We start from the raw sequence: 19,967 nt of genomic DNA, 5'->3' as shown, positions 1-19,967 counted from the left end.
CTGTCTGTCAGAGGAGTTCCCAATGACCTACAACGTTGTTGTCCTGTTAATCTAGAGCTGTCACTCAGAATGCAGAACTCATTGTATTTCTGGTAGAAGATTCCCCAAGAGTACATGGTTTTACAAAACTGGCTAGAATTAGTAAAACACATAAACAACCTTTAGGCTACCATTAGGAATAATGGTATCTTACAAAATTTTTAAAAATTAATTATGGTATTTACCAGTTGCTGTAATTTATTTTCAGATGAGGGACTCGATTCAGAAAGCTAGTAATGCCTACATTGCTTTTTACATAGGTCTTATTTGGGGAGAATACAGTGCATATCCAGCAGATAAATCAAGTCCTCAGATGATCATGCTGTATTTTACAAATTTGAGTTGTTGGCTGGAGAATTCTGGATCCATAAACTTGTGAAAAGACTTACAGTCAACTGTAAACAGCAGGAAAACATTTGAGGGTATTATCACAAATGTCCACTTCTACTGGAAGTTTCCTGCCCACTTGCATCCCTATCTGCTAACTATGGTTTATAAACCAGACCTTACATTGATATATATACCTGTTTGCCTACTTTGCAAATGCACTTGAGTATTACTGAAGCATATGTAATTGTATATGAAACGTTAGTTATGATGCAGATTGAACATTTGCTCATCGTCCTATCTTTCCCTCAGATAGTGAATTACCATGTGCTGAACAATTAGTTTTCATGCACAGCTCATTAATTTGGAAGAAACTTGAAATTATTAGCCTGGGTCTATCATTTCAGATATACTATTTTTCATTCAGGTTTGGGCTTGATTAACACCATGAGTTTCCAGTGAGTACTCCACCTCTTAAGAAACTAGTGGGACATTTCTGAATGGAAGTTTCATCTTGGAATGAATCCTCAGAAATGGGAAGCCTCTAGGCAGAAGTGTGAGAGAGAGCAGGAGTGATGGGACACCCTTCTCTGAAACTGTACTGTATATGAGGGATGGAGGAAGAAGGAAAGACCTGGGACATGGTTTAAATCATGAAGAGTGGCTACACTTTCTACCTATCAAATACCACCTGACTCCCACATCTGGTGTGTACAGCTGGGAACTAGAGAGAACCTACACACTGTGCTACAGGAGGAGGATGGTAAGCAGCAGTGAAAAGGGAGGGTCCTTTTCTATTTGTGAGGATTCTTGCCTTTTCATGTTCATCTGTGACTCACTCTGTGTCCAAGAATACAGCTTTTTAGCATATATTCACTTAAATGTAGATACATAGATACATATATTGACACATTTGCTTTGTAATAACAAGGTTATAACCTCGCTGTGGTAGCAACTGTGCCTAGCTGTGTTTGTGTACCGCTAATTCACTCAAGGCATTACATGTGTGTGGTCTGCTCAGGTCTTCAAGTCAAATGTAATAACAGTATCATGTCAGAGTTTGGTGGAATAATTCATTTAGCCTATTCATGCATTTGTAAAGCTGTTAGAATAATTCAGAGTCAAGCGTACCTCCCAGAGGAATACTGTGGTCATAGTTCGGTATTAACTTTGAGATCTTTGCCTGAAAGGAGTTAAAATAAACCTTAGCTGGGTTTTAAGCATATCAGTCTTGGTTTCTTCATCTCTGCTTTTTAATGTAATTTAAGAAAAAGGGCCATAATCCATTTAAGGAATGTATTTCTTTCAAGAGATTTTTGGATCAAAACACTTCTCAATTTTGACTGACACTGGTTAGTGGCCCTGGTGATGTTCCTATTACATTAAGAACGTAAGAACAGCTGCACCAGGTCAGACCAAAGGTTTGTCATGTCCGGTGTCCTGTCATGACAGTGTCATCAGGGACACTTAGAAAAAAAAGCATCAAGAAAGGATATGCATAAAAAATCCTGGATGGCAAATGCACTCCGACTTCACTGGTAGAAGTACTTAGTCTAATGTATAGATCTCAACTGTATTTTTATTATGCTATCAGCTTCTTCAGAATGGTGTGATATGTGTATAACAGCCTGTGCCATCCCTGCTGTTTTCATTCCTGATGACCTCACTAGTGCATTAGCTAAAGTGCATGTATCTTAACATAATTGTTTTCCTCTCTCTGTGGAAATAACTGCAAAATCACTAAGGGTCAGGTCACGTCAACTGTAACTGATCAACAAACACTCACAACAGAAGAAGGCTCAGAGGAGACGGGCAAAGACACGTGCTCATGAAGCTCAGGGAAGAACACAAGGAGTGACCACAGCTGTTGTAAAGAAAGCTGAACTCATCCCAACACAAAAGGGACATAAGGGTGGCCTTTGGTTTAGATCAATAGCTGTATCAGCGGAGTGGATCAACTAGTTGTGTAAATGGCCTTCCTTGAGCTAATCAAAAAGGTGTGAATGTCTTCCTAAGCCAACCAGACCAGCATGGGGGAAGTGTACAAGTGGCTCAGCTCAACACAGAGTATAAAAACTGAGCAACGAATAAAATGAACTTTGAAGACAGCAGCAGGCTTGGGCTGGCTTCAACCCATGTATTCCTTCCCAGTGACTAGGGATGCCCAGCACTGTGATGATAAGCATATAGAGACTGGTAACGGGAATCACATTTTTATTGTTCTTTGACTGTATATTGCAAATGCTTTATCATCCTTGTGTTGTGATTTCAGCATATTGCTGTATCACTCCACTGAATCAAAATCCCATGTAACATCAAATACATTAAAATAAGTAAATTTGGTATTAAAACATGAATACTGTCCTTGTGTGGAATATCTAAAAGAAACTGGTCTGAGAGTATTGAACTCTAACATCAACCTAGTCCAGTAAGACAGAGGCAAAACTAATTTTGATCGTTTTGATTTGAAACGTCTTCTAATTAAATTCAAACACATGCATTGCAAGATTGTAAATCCCATGAAAGAAGAGCAATTGTTTATGGATACAGCTAGCAAGGATGGCATAAGATTAAAGTACAAGGAAATGTAGTTTGAATGTCAAAATAAAAATCTTCATGGTTAGATCTACAACATTATGGACTAGCTTCTGAAGAGAAGGCAAAGATTCAACACTTGGCATTTGAAACTGCACTGGCAAACTCACTAGGGACTACACCAGAGGAAGTTTGTCCTTCTCTGTCTTCTATAGCATGTAATTTATTTTAAATATACTGTATATGCTTACAATACTGCTTCTTTCTCACTCTAATAAGAGTCTTTGGTTTTCTTGTCACTGATGTCTTTACCATTACCTTAAAAACAGGACAAAGAAAGTCAAGAATATAATTTATGTTATTAAATGGGAAATATATATATACATTCAGGTGGAAAAATCAGGCTACTGTGATTTAACTAATGTAGAATAAAAACAACTGAATAAAATGCAGTTTACTCATTGTTCAGATGAGTATAAAGATGGAGGTCCCAGAGGAACGGAGCAAGGAGACAGTCTTCTTAAGGATTGTTCTAGTCAGTTTGAAAGAAAGCAAAATGCAAGATAGGAGCTGTGCTGGTTTTGGCTGGGGTAGAGTTAATTTTCTTCGTAGTAGCTAGTATGGGGCTATGTTTTGGATTTGTGCTGGAAACAGTGTTGATAATACAGGGATGTTTTCGTTATTGCTGAGCAGTGCTTACACAGAGTCAAGGCCTTTTCTGCTCCTCATACCGCCTTACCAGTGAGCACACTGGGGGTGCACAAAACGTTGGGAGGAGACACAGCCAGGACAGCTGACCCCAACTGACCAAAGGGCTATTCCATACCATATGACTTCATGCTCAGCAATAAACTAGGGGGGAGGTTGGTGGGCGGGCCGCTGCTCAGGGACTGGCTGGGCATTGGTCCGTTGGTGGTGAGCAATTGTTTCCATTTACAACACTTGTCTTTCTTGGGTGTTATTTCTCTCTCTTTGTTATTTTCCTTTTCATTATTATTATTATTATTATTATTATTATTATTATTATTATAATATTTTATTTCAATTACTAAACTGTTCTTATCTCAACTCATTAGTTTTCTCACTTTTAGCCTTCCAATTCTCTTCCCCCCATCCCACTGCAGGGGGAGTGAGTGAGTTGCTGTGTGGTGCTTAGTTGCTGGCTGGGATTAAACCACGACAGTCCTCTTTGGCACCCAAACAGGGGCTCGAAGGCTTTGAGATAATAACAGATTGACAAGGGCATATTAGAGCAGAGGAAAGAAATGTGGGGAAGCAAAAAAGGGCTCTGTGAAAGAAATACTTACAAGATACAGATATTGCCTGGGGATCACAGAAGTGCTAAAGCATGTAAAACTACAAAAATATGGTGCATAGAAAGGCTACTGTCTCATACCTTTAGTCTCCAAAAAATTTAAAATGTACCCCTGCAATAGGGGAACACATAGATTTTTACGTGCTACCCCTATGAATGAAGAGTCTGATATTCCTACATATGATGCTTGAATGGATTAAAATGTAGCAAAGCATTCATTTATGCTACTCTTATTTAATGCAAAAGCAATGGAACTGAGAAAAGAAAATGGTCAATTTGGCAGACCAATAGGCTAAAAGGCTTCTTTGAAAGCCACTGCTTTTCTCTTTAGGGTGAATAATCAAGTGTTTACAAGCCTCTTTATTTATTTGATTTAACTTTACTCATAGAGATAATGCAACAGTCAGAGATGTAGGTAGAGAAATACTTATCTGTGAGAAGCAAGAGGATCTGTTACCTTTATGTGGCTTGCTGAGTCCATTTGCATCTAGTTCTAGTATCCACACCAAAAAATACTGAGAATTATGAAATTGTTCTGTGAAGAACTACAGATGTTAACTGAAAACTGAAAAGCACATTATTATTGAGCTCCTAGAGTGACTCAGTTGGTCCAGTTTATCAAAGAGATGTTTCAGTCCAAGGGAAACATAAGCATCAACTAGAAGAGAAGATACAGGATAATAACAGAGCACTTTTACATAGCAGACAAAGGCTAGATTAAATCAAAAGGGATAAAAGCTGTAGCTCGGCAAATTTGATCCAGTTGTGTAACAACTGCTTGTATACTATGACCAGGTTACAGCTGTCCAGGGATATCAGATTGTCCATCCTTCAAACTTTTTAAATCCAAGACTAGACTTGAGTTGAGGAGAGAGACTCTTCAGCAATCACATAGGTCAAATGCCCTGAATTTATAGGGACTCTAATATTTAAGACCAGATGAATTATTACAATAGTCCTTTCTGGCATTTAAAGTTCTGAGCCTAAAAGTAGGGTTTTTTTAAAATATAGTGCTTTTCATCCAAGGCACTAAACAAAGGCATCCAACAAACACTAATTAATTAATCCTCTCAACAGCTGTGAAAAGTAGGTAATACTAAATCTGCTTTGCAGATATGTAAGCTGTGAATCAGAAAGGTTAAATGGTTTGTCAAAGGTTGTGCAACAAGCAAATATCAGATCTGGACTGATGGAAAATCTAGGTTGTGAGTACTCTTAAAACTATGATAACTGTATTATATTCTGAATAGAACAACGTTGATCTTTTAATTTCTTAGCAGTCAGGTGGCATTAACTAAGTATTTGTAATGATAAAGAAACAGATCTGAACAGAGGAGGTGAGGGACTGGAGTGCTGATCGGCGAAGCTGAGAGGCTAGTGAAAAGACACCAATACAAAGAGAGAATACAGTTTATTTAACAAAACCAAAACCAGCTGATGATATTAATAAAGTTTTGGGTGCAGTGCTTTTTCTTTGAGTAAAAAAGATGGTGGAACACATTTGTAAAGACTTTAAAAGGCACTATTTATTGAAGCTACTCACCACAGACAGCATGCTCTGACTTTCCACTCCCTATCTGATTAAATACAGCTTGGTGCTGCCTGGTATCAGCATGCAGGGTGTTCATAAATCCTGGCCTGGATTGTGCTACATTAAACTGGGTAAATTTTTGATTTCACTGAAGTCAGTAGTAAAACTCTTCCAGACTTTAGTCTTTTAATTTGTGTTGCTCCAAACTCTCAGTCTAAATTAGAGTGTTCACTGCTATTACATTTTATTTCTCCCCTTATGCTTGCCTGGGGAGTAATTTCTCCCTCTTGTTTGCAGCATCCTATTAAATTGGCCCATGGAGAACCTGTGAAAATTGAATGAAAGCTCTAAGGCATGCCTTTCACAGTGTTTTCTATGCAGCATACTTCCTGAGTTGAGGAGCTTGGTCCTATTGCAGTTCCTAATAGAAGAGTATTTTGTGTACTGCTGGAGAATGAAGCCAGCACAGCAGTATACTACGGTTCTGGTTTCTTAATGGGGTGGCTCCTACAGAAACCATTATACCATTAGGCAAGTCTTCCTGTTGACTATTCAAGAACAGCTGGGGAAAGCACACCAAAAGGAACTGTAGGTTTCAGAACTACAATATCATAATGTTGTATTTGTGGGTAACACCGTGCTGAGCTAGTAGTGATCTGTAATCCACAGCCATCCCTAACTTCAGGGACCTACAAAAACGTCACAGCTACAGACTTGAAGTAGATGCTCCTAGAAAAGTACCAAACTCAAATGCCTCGGACGTCCCAGCAAAAAAAGGAGAAGACAAAACTCTTCTCTACCTTCCTTTGTAAAATGTATTTAAGTTGCTGAGTAACTAAACATGGCACTTCATAATTTTTGTTCCTGTGGGGCCAGTCATGCTTCAGGGTGGATTATCAGTGTCCAGTGGTGATTCTTAGAAATACAAGAATACAACAGAGGAAAGGAACTCCTAGGACTGAGACCACAAATTCAATGCCTTGCTACTGTAGGCAACCTTGCTTCACATTACTGCTTGAATAACCATGGGCTAGTTCATCACTGCTAGACTGTTAAGACTTCTATGCCTGCTTGAATCATCTCCTGTTTGCATATAATGTCAAGTAAAAATGCTAATATAAGACTGAATGGAATACATTCTTTCATTCCAACTCATATTCAGCCTCATATATTTTCCCTTGTTTACAACCAACTATATTTTCCATATATTCTCCTGCACGCTCCTTGACTAAGCAAGATCTATCTTCATACCTGCAGAATGCAACAAATCAGAGAATCTTCTTTTATGCTGTGGAGTGAAATTTGCAAGCTTCTGAAATCCAATAAAATATATACATTTTTTTTTCTGTTAGCTGCAAATAAAACACAATTATGTTAGGAGATTTGGCACAGTATTCTAAGATTTAACACCATTTAGTTGCACATTGCAGATATTCTGTTTGGTGCTGTTAGGTTACTTACTCATTGTGAGTGAAATCCAGATCTTGCTGAAGTCCAGGAGGAATTTTGCCTCTATCTTTCTAAGCAGACAAAATAAAAAACTCCAACTGCAAAAGGTCTAGGCCCATACACATGACTGAGAAGTTATTGGCAAGCAAGGCTGAATACTTTCAAATAATTGTTATGCATATGCAGTACAAACAATAGTATATTGTGTATGTGGAAACTTTGTGCAAGACTGAGACCTTTACTGCATCTATATATTTTGATGTTAAACTGCCACTTCTTTCAAAATGTGTGCTACCAAATTACAGCCAGCTCTTATAAATCGGTAACAAAAGCAAAGAGAAGCTAGAGAATATCAGGGTAATACAAGTGCAACTATAGCTGCCAAATGTAAGCTGACTTGCTTTTTAAGTACAGTTGTTTAAATGAGAATAAGAAAAACAGATAAATACAGTAGATGAGGAAAAGAGGAAAGGACACTGGAAGTATCTTGGAGAAAAAAATACAACAAAGCATCTGTTTTTTTCAGTTCTCTAAAGGGCTGACATGCAGGGTACTGTTCTTTTCCAACCTTTTTTCTTTTTAAATGCTTCCAAATAGTTTTAATATATTCCATCTATGCTTGGAGAAAATAATGAACTGACAAGTAGATGATACTTTGAAGGGATTAACTGACTGCTGTGGAACAAACTAGATCAACTGCAAACTAAACCAAAAACTTAGTGAACTTATTATTTATAGGTCCTTTCCAACAGAAAAGCAATATAGTCAAAATTAAGTAGTCTTTCTTTGAAAATTGTAGTTATTTTGATAAACAGTGCTGTCAAAGCAACAAACGTGAATGCCACAAACTCTAGATCGTTCACTTTCATGTAAGGTTTACAAGGTTTCTTGTGAGAATACTTCATAGTTAAAGTATGTCTTCCCTTGGGGATCACACAAACATTTAATTTTTGTTTTGGCATTGGGCCCATTGTGTTTATGAGGGTTTTTTTGAGAACTGGAATTGATGACCACAAAGGAAAAATTGAAAGTTACTTATTTTAAACCATGATTATAACCTTTCAAGATTTTCAGAAAAAATATGCTTTCTTCCAGATACGTATGTATAAAAAGGGACTTTGTTGCAAAAAAGCTTTAGAGTTTCATATTTAGCCTACCAATAAAAACAGTCATATCAGGCTTTATACTACAGGGTTATTTATTGTGCTATAATGATATCCTTTGCCGATTTGCCCAGTTGCACTAAATACCATGTACTACACTTTCTTGATCTACAATGCACAGTATTTTTGTTGGCAAGCATAAGTTTGTAGGTAAAACTTCAACTCAGTTGAATATTCTTTGATTCTTCACATAAGCTTTTCAAGTATTAATGAAAATTTATCATATATTTTATTAATCTTGATTTCTCATCTATCACATATTTAAATTTACACTACAGATACAAGAATCCCTTAAGTCTGAAAGCCTATGCAGTGGAGCATGATCTTACAGGTGCAAGCCATGCTAGAGAAACCCTGCTGTGGCAGGTCTGCATGATATTGGCAGGACTGTGTTAAGTGTGTTGCTATAGCTTTTCTCATAAGTGACTTGCAAGCCATTCTTTCTGACGATTTGCATGGATTCTGGGCACAATCAGTTATGTTTTCTAATGATACACTAATTTTCTTTTACTGTCACTCATGGAAGATTTAGGTGCTGTAGGCCTAATCCTGTTGAATTCAGTCCCGTAAAACTCTAGGCATCCTTTCCTGCACCAAAGATAATGAGAAATGAATATGCTCAGTGTGTGACAGTCTCACTCAGTGCCTTCCAGGAGCAGCAACTTTAACTGAGCACTACTATACAGCAGTTGCAATGTTAGTGGTGCACTGTGTTTGAATAAAGAACATCCATTCTGCTGCTTATTAGGTCATGTAGACACACGTGGAATTTAACCTCAGGGATCTGTTAAATGGGAAGATGTGGCAATAAATTATGTTGCAAAATCCTTCTGATAAAGTTCTGATATTCTAATAAATGTTAAAGGAATGTCAAACTGGTCAAATCCTAGGTAACTTAGTAATAAAAAAACGCACTGTGATTGTTGACCTCAGATGTCGAGTGTCACATTCTGGTTTGATTTGTCTGAGGTTTTTTTATTTTTTCCTTTTTTCCTTTTTTCTCCTCTGAAGTCAAGTGTAATAGTTACACAAAATTAATTGTTACTCCTATTTCTTTGCTCAGAGAAGATGCAGCAGCATTTGTACAGCAGAAAACATCAATTGTCACTCAAAATGAAACCCTTTTTACTGTCATAAGTGATAGCAGATCTGTTGATTTCATCAGCAGCCTTTAGAGTAACATTTTTCACTGTTTCTGCCATACGCCTGTTGACAAAGGATTTCAGAAGTGTAAAACAATCACCATTTGTTTTCTTTTGTTTATGCAGAAACATTAAATGCTCTAATGCAATGAGTACACAGCAGATTTTACAAGATATTAATAATCCCTTCTAATTAGGAAATCTGCTTATGAATTCTTTTCATGATCATATTTCTACCCTTTTATGATTTATTAGTAATTGCTCAATTCTTGACTTTGGCATTTCCCCTCCACAATTTTAAGATAGTCTTACATTTCAGAACTGTTCTTTAGTCATCTGATAGCTGGATTCCACTATCTCCTCTGGTTTCTTCACTTTGAAATGGAATTTCGATATAATTAGTTCTGAGAACACCTTTCCAATGTCAACTATTAAGATGCATGTATTTGGAGTGCATATGGCAAAGGTCCAAAATGAAGGACAGTAAAAGCAAATGATTGCCAAAAAGATGTGAAATTAATTTCTTAACTGTACAAGTCTTCTGTAACTTCAACTTCAAAAAGTAATATTTTCATGAACAATTTTCATTAAGCAGTGCAAAAACAGTACAAAATCCAAGCTGAGATGGAATACATTAAAAAAAATCATAATGAAACAAGAGGGATCATGAGTACCAAAGGAGTACTTTCTCTCATCTAAGTTTTTGACATTAAGGTCTAAGAAAATAAAATTATTATATTTTCTTCTCTAATGGTACAATGCTTTGCAAGGCTATGGCATCACTGATGATAAGGAGAATAATATTAACTTAGAACTGGCACAAAGCAGATGATGTAATTCAAACTTTTGCAATGTTTTCATAAATTCATTCTCCACTACATCTACAGCAGTTTCACTGACAACAAGACTATAATCAAAGTCTTGCTAAGCAGGCTTAAAAAATTTTAACCTTATTCCTTTTCTGCTTCTGGCTTTCCAGGACGATTATCAGACTGGCATTTGTCAAGCTGATGTCTGTTTTGTTGGCATAGATCACACACGGCAGTAAATTCTGCTGTATTCTTGTTTGGCTGAGTCTAATCTCTTGGAATTCGAGAGTCAGCCAAACTCAGTATACTGTATGCAATGGAAAAGGCTGCATACGAAATCTACAACAGAAGTGCTATGTTACTGGACCTTTCTAATGTAGGCATAAAGAGGGTTAAGAAAATGTTCTCCTAGTCCCTTCTCTCATGCCCCTCTCTTGAAAGTTGTGGTTTAGTTGCTTTCCAAAATGCCTTTGATAACTCTCGTCTTTCTATTGTGTATTGGAATTGACACAAACATAGGGGTGCAAATGCCAGGCACCCAGTCATGAATGTGAGATCTGCTATTTAAAGAACACTTAGGGTTTACTCTTCAAACTCTACTCTGCAAACTCTGCAGAAATGTATTTTTTAAATGAAAGGGTGGATTTTCTCTTAGTCACATGACTCTAAGAACTGGCTTTTTCATTAAAAACACTGTTGAAGTACAAACAGTATAGCTAAAGACACTGCAGGTGTCTTCCACATTGCCTAAAGTAAACGTGTCTCCAGCATTTCATCACTGAAACCTCTGAGATTTCTTTCATCCAACTAAGACCTTCCCAGGTGCATAGCTGCATGCAGACTTCTCCAGAATTTACTTGCTAATTAATTGTAATAATATGTATCGGTCTTGTTTCTGTTTGTTCTTTTAACCAGATAAGATTTTCTCCACAACACAAAGGACCTTGTTCCATTGCTGCAGTACCAGTGGAACTGTTGTTCTGCAGAGTAAACAGCACTGGTGAGAAGCTACACCCAGTATGCACTGAGGTAACCTTTATGCCGTGCCGACAGCCGTCTTGTAGACCACCATCTGCATAGACCATGTGCCATCTGCGGCACATAACAACTCACTGTCAGCTCTGTTGCTTCTGTTAAGAAAGCAGCTCCTCTGCAAATGGCTCTCCAACATGTAATGCACGGAAGGCTTGCATTAGCAAAGGAGCTCTGAAGTTTTGTAAATGGAAGGACTATCTTGTGCTATTTAGCTAGCTTTGCATACAAACTTCTTAGAGCTGTCTTTAGACTATAAAACTCTACCTATTACTTGTGCTATGTATCAAGGCAAGTGCCTTCAGTGCTAACAGAGCAGAGCTGTAGCATGAGCTGTAAGAATCTACTTTGCAGCTCTTTGTTGTTTTTTTTTTCTTTCTGTTGATTCATTTTCACTAATGTGAGTAATGTTAGTTGATGGGTGGTGCTGTGTGAGGAGGTAACAGTGTCAAAGTCTAAGACTTTGCTATGCACTGGAAGATATGCACAAGCAAGCACACGATTTTACAACAGATAGGAACTGTTTATGATTTTACGGCTTATGATTCATATGTGAAATGGGCAGCAAGAATAATGGTTGCAGTTTTGCAAACTTAAATTGAAAAGGATCTGAATGTTGATTAAATTCTGAAAAGTGTTAAAGGGTATCTTGAGAATTTTTTTACTCTTGTAAAGTGTCTTATTAATAATAAAAATTAATAATCATGTTTACTACATAGGGCTTGAAGGCAATCAAGTACAGGATTTCCATCATGTTTCCAGATGATAACAGTAGTCCACCCCTGCCTTGACCTTCTAACTTGTTCTTCTTCACTTATCTGGACATAGACAGAAAAAAACCCCTGCTAGCTGTCCATCCTATGCAACAAGACTTAAACAAGCCACAAACAAAAGACAGCATGCCCGTAAACAAGATCAATGATTTGTTCACTAATCAATGTATTACTACAAAAATGAAAACCATATATACCTCTAAACACCTATTTCTTGTCATATATTATTTTGAATTCAGTATTCAGTTTTACCTGCATGTGTACCTCTCTTGGTTTTCTGGTTTTTTGTTTGTCTGTTGTTTTTTTAATCTCCTTCTGTCTCTTTTGAAAAGACTGCTTAAAAACAGGGTTTCTAAGCAAACACTGATGTTCTAGACCACCAGCAGTTACTCAGTGCAGAGAAAGCATCCTGAAAAGCTAATGTTCATCAAGAGGACTCTGGAAAAATGCAGTCTCAGCATGGACATTTGAACAGCAAGCAACATAAAATATAATTTGAAACTATTACAAGGTCAAAGAGGATTATTATTTACTTTAACTGGTTTCAGTCCTGCCATGTCATCATAGGAGATGCACAGATGCTGAAATGAGAGCCTGTTCATGTAACATAATCTGTATAGTGTGTATAGTTTATCTGCTCAATACAGAGCTTTTTGTAGGAGTGAACAGGAATCTCTGGGATAGCTATATTCATACTGTCCACTGTACCTGATTGCTTTTTTTTGTCTTATACTTTAGTTTAACAGTATAGTACTTAATCTTTCTTGTACCTATGAGCTTTAAGTACTTGTTTCTACAGTGATAATACCAAAATTGGAGGTTTTGTAAGATAGTAGCTCTGTAATAAACTAAGATTAAGCAAGAGCTTTCAGAAGTCTTTTTAAAAGATCTTTAAATTAATGTCTTTAATTTAGAGAGTGTAGAAGAACTGAAGTGGATGGCAAAAAGGAAAGCTATACATTTATCCTAGGGCCACAGATTCTCTTGCTTTGGCTTTATTCCTGGGCTATTTCAGTTATTCTTATTGACTCAATATTAATGACAAATCGGTGCAATGGGCTTTACTTTTTGCAAAGCCAGAAAATGTACGTAGGATCTTGGCTGGGTAGAAACAAGTGCTTTTATCTGGCCTTTCAAAACGACAGCATTAAAAATATTTTAACTTCACATAGACATACATTTAGAGCTCTTTAAAGTGTGTCAACAAACAAATTCCTCACAATTAGATATTGAGCAAACATTAACAAAAGTATTTGTAAAGACAAACAAATACAAACTTGAATGGCAACACACTATATCTAAGTTATGACCTATATATATGGAGAGAACATTACACTGAACTTCAAAGCGGATTTTTCTATTGTCTCAAGGGGTAGATAAGTACGCTGCTTCCATTTATGTTTTTGAAAATCTCCTACCTTGTAATTCTTTTTACTGCAAAATTTGAAAAAAAAATCATAAAATGTCAATATGAAGCCAGGAAATCTTTTGTTTTCTTCTCAAAGTTTTCTTCAATGTATTAAACTTCTGAAGTTTCCAGACTAACATCCAAATAGTTATGTGCTGAAGAGGTCTTGCCTAATTTGTGAGCTGAAGCTCTTTTGACTGCTCAGCCAGACACGCAGATTTTGAGCTGACAAATTGAAATGGAAGCAAAGCTGATAACTGTAGATAATTTTCATTAAAAACAATAGCAATTCTTAAGAACCATATGCAAAAAGACATTTATATGATTTCTGGACACAATAACAAGCCTGAAAATGTCTCTGGATGATATCCCCCCCAAAGTTGTCTAGAATTCATTACTGTATTTTGTGTTATGGCATTTTCTTTTTTTATACAAGGATCTCAAAGTTACTCCTTTGAATATCTAAGAACATGAAGTTATTGAGCCTCAGTACATCACAGTAAAGTAAGCATATATGTTACCTCTGGTTGGTAGAGTGGAAAATGAGGGTTCGAGAAGCGAGGGAGTTGCCAGACAGTTTAATAAAAAGAATATCAAGAATCTTCATTTAATTCCTCTGTTCTAGCCAGCTGAAAATACTCACACACACAAGTAAATATGAAGTCACATTCGTCTGCAGCCATTTCATTCTGTTCTCTTCCATGAGATTATTTCTTCCTCCTAGGGAAAAAAAAAAAGAAAAAAAAAATCCATGTATGCAGTACACATACACAGTCTCTCACAGATAATTGTATCTGAGAGGGAAAAAATATATTTAAGTTAGAGAAATCACATAGAAAGAAAGCTCTTATCTTACTCGAGAATATTTGCAATCAAACGATGAATACACTTCTCTATAAAGAATTCAGTGATTCTCTCTAACAGTATTATTTATGCCTTTTGGTACCTACTCCTCTCATATGGAAATCAGTCTAAGATTTTGTTCTGTATTACTCTGACAGCTTACAGTATCAGGGATTACAGTAAAAGATGAGAGAATTTGTAATGATTAACCATTCTGTTCAGTTATTAATTTGCAAAACTTGAAGCTGAGATTGCTTCTAAGTCATTTTTCAGCAACATATTTATGGGATCAGAGAGTGATTAAAAATATAAGAAAGCGTGATGCTTTCAGGTCCTGAAAAACATTTCTAGGGTTAATACTGATAAACAAAAAAGCTGTATTTTTGTGCAGCCCTTGTAACAAAACATCAAAGATGATTTAAACACAGACCAACCAGAGGATTATATATTTTTCTGCCTGGCTACTTTTAATCAAATTCTACTGAAATGTTAACACAATTTAAAAATACACATTTTCACAAAATTTAGACAAAAAAGTTTTGAAACACAGCTATATTCTTCACTGATTTGCAGTACACATCCATTTTTCCAGAAAGGTCTTTCCTTAATGCTCTGGGTTTTAACAAAAGGAAAAAAACCCATGGGATTTACTTGTTTAACTCACTTAAAGTCACTGGAGTTAACATCAGAAAAAGCTGGATTGGGCCCTACTAGTTAGTTTTACTTCTGAAGCACTACTCAAATTTATAAAAGATAAAAATCATACACGCAAGCTACAGGAAAAACATAGAGATATCTTCATTATTTTCTGTGTTTCATGGGTGCTAACGTATCTTTGAATGGCAAAGCAAATTACTTAAATTATTTTAACAATACTACCTACATTGTAATGCCAGAAGTAACTTGTTTCTGTTTAAGATACTAAGTTTGCTGAACAATGACAGAAATACTGGGTGTATTTTTAAGGGAAATCACCAAAGAAAGAAAATCTACAGATTTATCACTTTTCCCTGAGACAAAGTCTTAAGCTGTGCTAAGTTTAATTATGTTGAGGTACATGATCAATTAGTGTAGTAACTGCAGCACAGCATATCAATACACTGAAATTCTGTGCAACCACCAAGAAAGTACATGCTGTACAGTATGTTAAAGACTCATTTACGCTGTGAAGCTGGAGATCCAGGGGCAGCTACAGAGGCCTGTCAGACACTTAGTGTGCATACATACTATTTTTTCTAAACACCGTATTCAAAATAGTTTAACTGATGCTGAATCACTTGTAAACAGTCTTTACCTCTCTGCCAAATGAAGGCTAATGCCAGAGGCCATTGGTATACAGAAGCAGTTTACAACTATGATATCAATAATTGTTTAATCATGTAATCACAAAAATGGAGAGTGGACTAGAAGTTGGCATGCTTCTGGGTATTGGGTATTTGACGGGTTCATATGAATTGGTTATGATGTAACAAAAAGCTCACTTTCTGTTCATTGAGGTATTATTTTTTTTACTCACAGAATTAATTAACTTCTTATTTTGAGTCCGAAGGATGTATGTCTTTGTATTGTTTATAAACTAATAAGATACAGCCACCTATAGCTTGCTTGCCAAGTAAAGCAGGGAAAAAATGATATCTTCCTGCTATAGCTAGTCTTTTTTGGAGTTTTTTTTCCAGTTATTAATAGTTTGACTCCTATTAAGAGCTTTGCATGTGTTAAAGAAAAACCCAAGTACAATAGTCTTGCAAGGATACTTTATATACTAGATTAAGCTCTGATTCTGCTATTAAAAGGTGTTTTAAGTAGTACAAACCGACCCCTCACTCTTTCCCTGTGATGCTTCTCACAAGGCATGAACAAAGAGGGAAAAAAAAAAATCGTTAAGCTTTCCTAACAAATGTGGCTGAGGAGATTATTCAGAAAAAAAGTGTTATGTATTCTGCTTCCTGTAATGGCAGTGATTTCCACACGTCTGTCCATGCGGGAGAAAAAAGACGAAGGAAACATTGGATGTGTCCATGCCTATTCAAAGAACTCAGGTCAAGGATAGCAAAAAAAGGGAAATGCTGAGTTTTTGTAAATGAAAAGGTACAAAAAAGTTTGGTTTTATGGTGCCTGTTATACCTGGGGTATTCGGCTGATGTACTCCATATCCTACTAAGACGAGTCCACAGACGTCAACATATTAAAAACAAGGCCGAAGGAGACCCCAGAGAGACAAAACTTAAGACAAGTTTTTAGGCCTTTGACAGTAAATTCTTGAAAAATGTACAGACCCTTTGCTAAAAAAACCGAAAACCAAGGGATACGAGTGTTTCTTTCTAACTTCGCCCTGTGCTCCCTCCCTTCAATCACTTCCGAGGGGAGGGCAAAGAGCAGAAATCCCCCTGTCCCCCGGCAAAAGGCCGGACAGATGGGGCGGTGCGACCGGTGAAGACTAAGCTGGGACCCCTCCCCACGCTGAGAAAAACCACACCGAAAAAAAAGAAGAAAGACAATAAGAGAAAACCCGCCACACCCCGGCCCCCACACGCACGACGCCGCCGAGGCGAGGGACGCGGGGGCCCGGCCCGCTCTGCCGCGGGCGGCGGCGGGGGCGCCCCGCCCCCCCGCGCCCCCGCCGCCCTGCGGCGCCGGCCTCCGCCGCTGGGGGGAGTCGGGGCGCTTCCGAACGGCGGCGAGGCGGGCGGCGCGCCCCAGCCCGGCCCCGCGGGCCCCGGCGGCGGGACGCCGCGCAGGCCGCCGTCACCCCCGCAACGCCGGCGGGGCGGGGGCGGGGGCGGCGGGAGCCCCCTCCCCCCCGGAGGAGGCCCTGGCCGCCAGCCCGCCCCGCCCCGCCCCGCCCCGCCCGCGGGAGCCGCTCACCTGCCCGCGCCGCGCGGCCCCGCGGCTGCCGGCGCCGCTGGGGTGGCGGCGAGCGGCGCCTGACCGCCGCCTCCTCCTCGGCGCTGATGGTGTCCGGCGGCGACGCGCCGGCCCCGCTGCCCGCCAGCCGCCTTCCCCTGCCGTCGGTGGCGGGGGTGCGGGCGGTGGCGGCCGCGGCGCGGCTGCCGCCAGAACGGTTCCTGCAGAAGGGAATGAAAGGCGAAGCAGAGCGGAGCGGAGTCTCCTTCCCGGCTGCGGAACAGCCGCCCGGGTTTCGCTGGCTCATGCAACGCCTGAGCGTACAGCTGCGGTTTGCAAAGCTACGCAGCCGGTCCCGCCGCGCAGCCGGTGCCGCGCATCGCCCGGGGCTTGCGAGCCGAGCCCCGCCGGGGGGGAAAGTGGGGAAGGAGTTTTCTTTTACGATTGAATTACTTGGCATGCTGTTTTTCCGTGGCGGACGGAAACTCATCCGTACACAGCCCGCGTAAACCCTATCGTAGCATCCGGCGTTGAAATGGTTACGTTTAGCAGTACGGCTGCACAGGAACCACTCCGATGTCTTAGTAATTCAATTAGCCAGGTTTCCAGAAGGTGGGGTTGGGTATTTTTTTGGCATGGAGGAGGACGACGCCTCCTTTCTCGTGTTGCAAGCCAATCAGGTCGAGGTGTAAAAAAAAAAAAAAAAAAAAAAAAGGCAATCTGTAAGCAAACAGCAGCCTGTGCCCTGACTGGCTGCGCCGCCAAAGCCCCCCCTTTCCCAAGTAAACTGCATGCAAAAATCCCACATGATCAAGCAGCAGCGCCCGTGCTGCGAGCTGGCTGTCTGCGCCTCCTCCTCGCCTTCATCTCTCACGCACACCGGCGCCAGATCCCGCCTCGGACACACGCGTGTGCATGTATGTATGCGTGTGTACTTCTATATACCGCGTATATATCTCTGCGGCTGTCTGTCTCACACACGCATGCACAGAGACAACGCAGCACGCCAGGCTCCTAGCTTTTCCAGGCTGCTGATGTCGGATTTACACGCAGTGAAGGGACCGGTCATTGCAAAAGGGGGCGTGACTGTTTAAAGATTTTTTTCTACTCCCATAAAGCAATTTTTTTTTTTTTTTTTTCAAAACTGACTTTTGCCCCTCCAATCCTCGTCGCTCTTTACGATCCCTCCCTGCCTGCCGCTGCATTCAAGTTTATTTATTTGCCTGCTGTCGTGGTATATTTTTCCTTGCTGCTTTTGCTGCTGCTTCAGAGGGAAAAGGGGAACAGCTGTTGGGCCGAGAAGAACGGGTTTTTTTTTTTTCCGATCTCCTTATGTAGTCATCTGAGGGGTGGATTCTTTTTCTCTCACCCCCTCCCTGCTCTTTCAAACTATTTTGTCCTTCCGCAGAAGTTGATGTTCCCGGGACTGGACCCTGCTTTATCACAGAGAAGCTCCGGGAGGCTGAAGCAGGAGATTTCCGCACCTCGCCGTATCGCTGCGTTCGTCCCCCGAGCAGGAGAGGCCAGCCAAGACCAGCATCATCAGAGGAGTTTGCAGGCTTGATTTTCCACTTCTCCGAGGTTTTGCTTTTTTCCACGCCCTGTCATAAAATAATTTTTTATTTCCATCTCCTTGGTTTCCACGCCACAATATTTCTTGGATTGGCCGTTCTTTTTTTTCTGCCCCCCCCTCCCCTTTTTCTTGCCTTTTTTTTTTTTTCCGCCTTTGCTGTTGCTCAGTCCTTGGTGCATCCACCGCCCAGGAACAGGAAGGACAAGAAAACCACTCCACAAAGTCTCCTTCAAGACACTCTCTGTGCTGCAGAACAGGCTCCCCAACTCCACCAGCGCAGCAAACAAACTCCTCAGGGCTTTTGCTCCCCCCCCCCCCTTTTTTTTTCTTTTTTGTTTGTTTTTCATTTGCGGGCGGCGGAGGGCCAGGAAGGAAGACACAAACTTTGTACTTTAAGATCTGCTGGTACTTCTCGCCCTTCTCCCAGCCGGCGGCCTTTAATATACTGCCAGGACCCCCCGCGGGCTTCCAGGTGGAAGATCTCCTTCCCCTCCTCGCCGCTCTTCCCCCCTCTCCCGGTCGCTCCCTCCATCCCCACGTCCCCCAGCCACCCCGGAGCCGCGGGGCCGCGCCGCCAGCGCCGCCGGGGCCGCTCGCAGGGGGCGGAGGAGCGGCGCCCCTCGCTCGCCCGCCCGCCGCGCCGGCGGGCCGGTGTATGTCGTGCCGTGGGCTCCGTACGGGACTCCCGGTGAATGAGCACCGCCCGCCCCTTGCCGCCGCCGCCGCCGCCCGCCTCGGCCCCCACCTCCCCCTGCCGGGGTGAGGCTCCCTGAGGGACCGCGGATCGCGCCTCCCCGCCGGCTGCCCGTCTGCGGCGGCAGGCGCCCTCCGTTCGCTGCGGCGCGGCACGCCGCGGAGCTCACCCGCCTGTGCGCCTCGCTTTTCATTTATTTATCCCCCCACCGCCCCCGCCCCGGCTCGGTCCCGTCTGCCCCCCCCCCCCCTTTTTTTTCTTCCCCTTTCTTAATTTTTTTCCGCATCCCGTCTCGCCGCGCCGCCGGCCGGGCGCGATGCCGCACGTGGAGATGCTGCTGCTGGCGGCCGCGGCGCTGTGGGTGTGCGTGCGCGGGCAGGAGCCCGGCGCCAAGGCGGTGGCCGACCGCTACGCCGTCTACTGGAACAGCAGCAACCCCAGGTACGCGGAGCGGCCGCGGGCGCGCACCGGGCGGCGGGTGGGGAGCGGC

At 41.0% G+C, this 19,967-nt stretch overlaps 2 protein-coding genes across 7 annotated transcripts in view; one reads left to right on the top strand and one right to left on the bottom strand.

Annotated features, from left to right (window-relative positions):
* Positions 1–17,676, bottom strand: part of LOC140650962 (uncharacterized) — a 42,542-nt gene extending 24,866 nt beyond the window's left edge. For 4 of the 5 annotated variants that reach the window (XR_012042215.1, XM_072859892.1, XM_072859894.1 and 1 more), the window contains exons 1-2: positions 17,232–17,676; positions 14,167–14,243 (exon numbers count right to left, since the gene is read on the bottom strand). Coding sequence is in view for 3 of the 5 variants with exons in the window: in XM_072859892.1 (XP_072715993.1) it covers positions 14,167–14,243; positions 17,232–17,670 (516 nt within the window). In the remaining 2 variants the exon portion in view is untranslated. Of the gene's footprint in view, positions 1–6,998; positions 7,100–14,166; positions 14,244–17,231 lie in introns of all 5 variants that reach the window. The other variant, XR_012042216.1, reaches the window with a different exon arrangement.
* A 982-nt stretch (positions 17,677–18,658) lies between these two features.
* EFNA5 (ephrin A5) overlaps positions 18,659–19,967 on the top strand; it is a 214,781-nt gene continuing 213,472 nt past the window's right edge. The window contains exons 1-2 of one of the 2 annotated variants that reach the window (XM_072860219.1): positions 18,659–18,791; positions 19,809–19,918. In XM_072860219.1, the coding sequence (XP_072716320.1) occupies positions 19,809–19,918 (110 nt within the window). In that variant the 5' untranslated portion in view covers positions 18,659–18,791. Of the gene's footprint in view, positions 18,792–19,777; positions 19,919–19,967 lie in introns of those variants that run through there. The other variant, XM_072860217.1, reaches the window with a different exon arrangement.

The sequence above is a fragment of the Ciconia boyciana genome, chromosome 4, assembly GCF_034638445.1.
Source record: "Ciconia boyciana chromosome 4, ASM3463844v1, whole genome shotgun sequence".
In the NCBI taxonomy this organism is placed as follows: domain Eukaryota; kingdom Metazoa; phylum Chordata; class Aves; order Ciconiiformes; family Ciconiidae; genus Ciconia; species Ciconia boyciana.
Note: the sequence above shows the minus strand (reverse complement) of the source record. Positions and strands in the feature narration are given on the sequence as shown.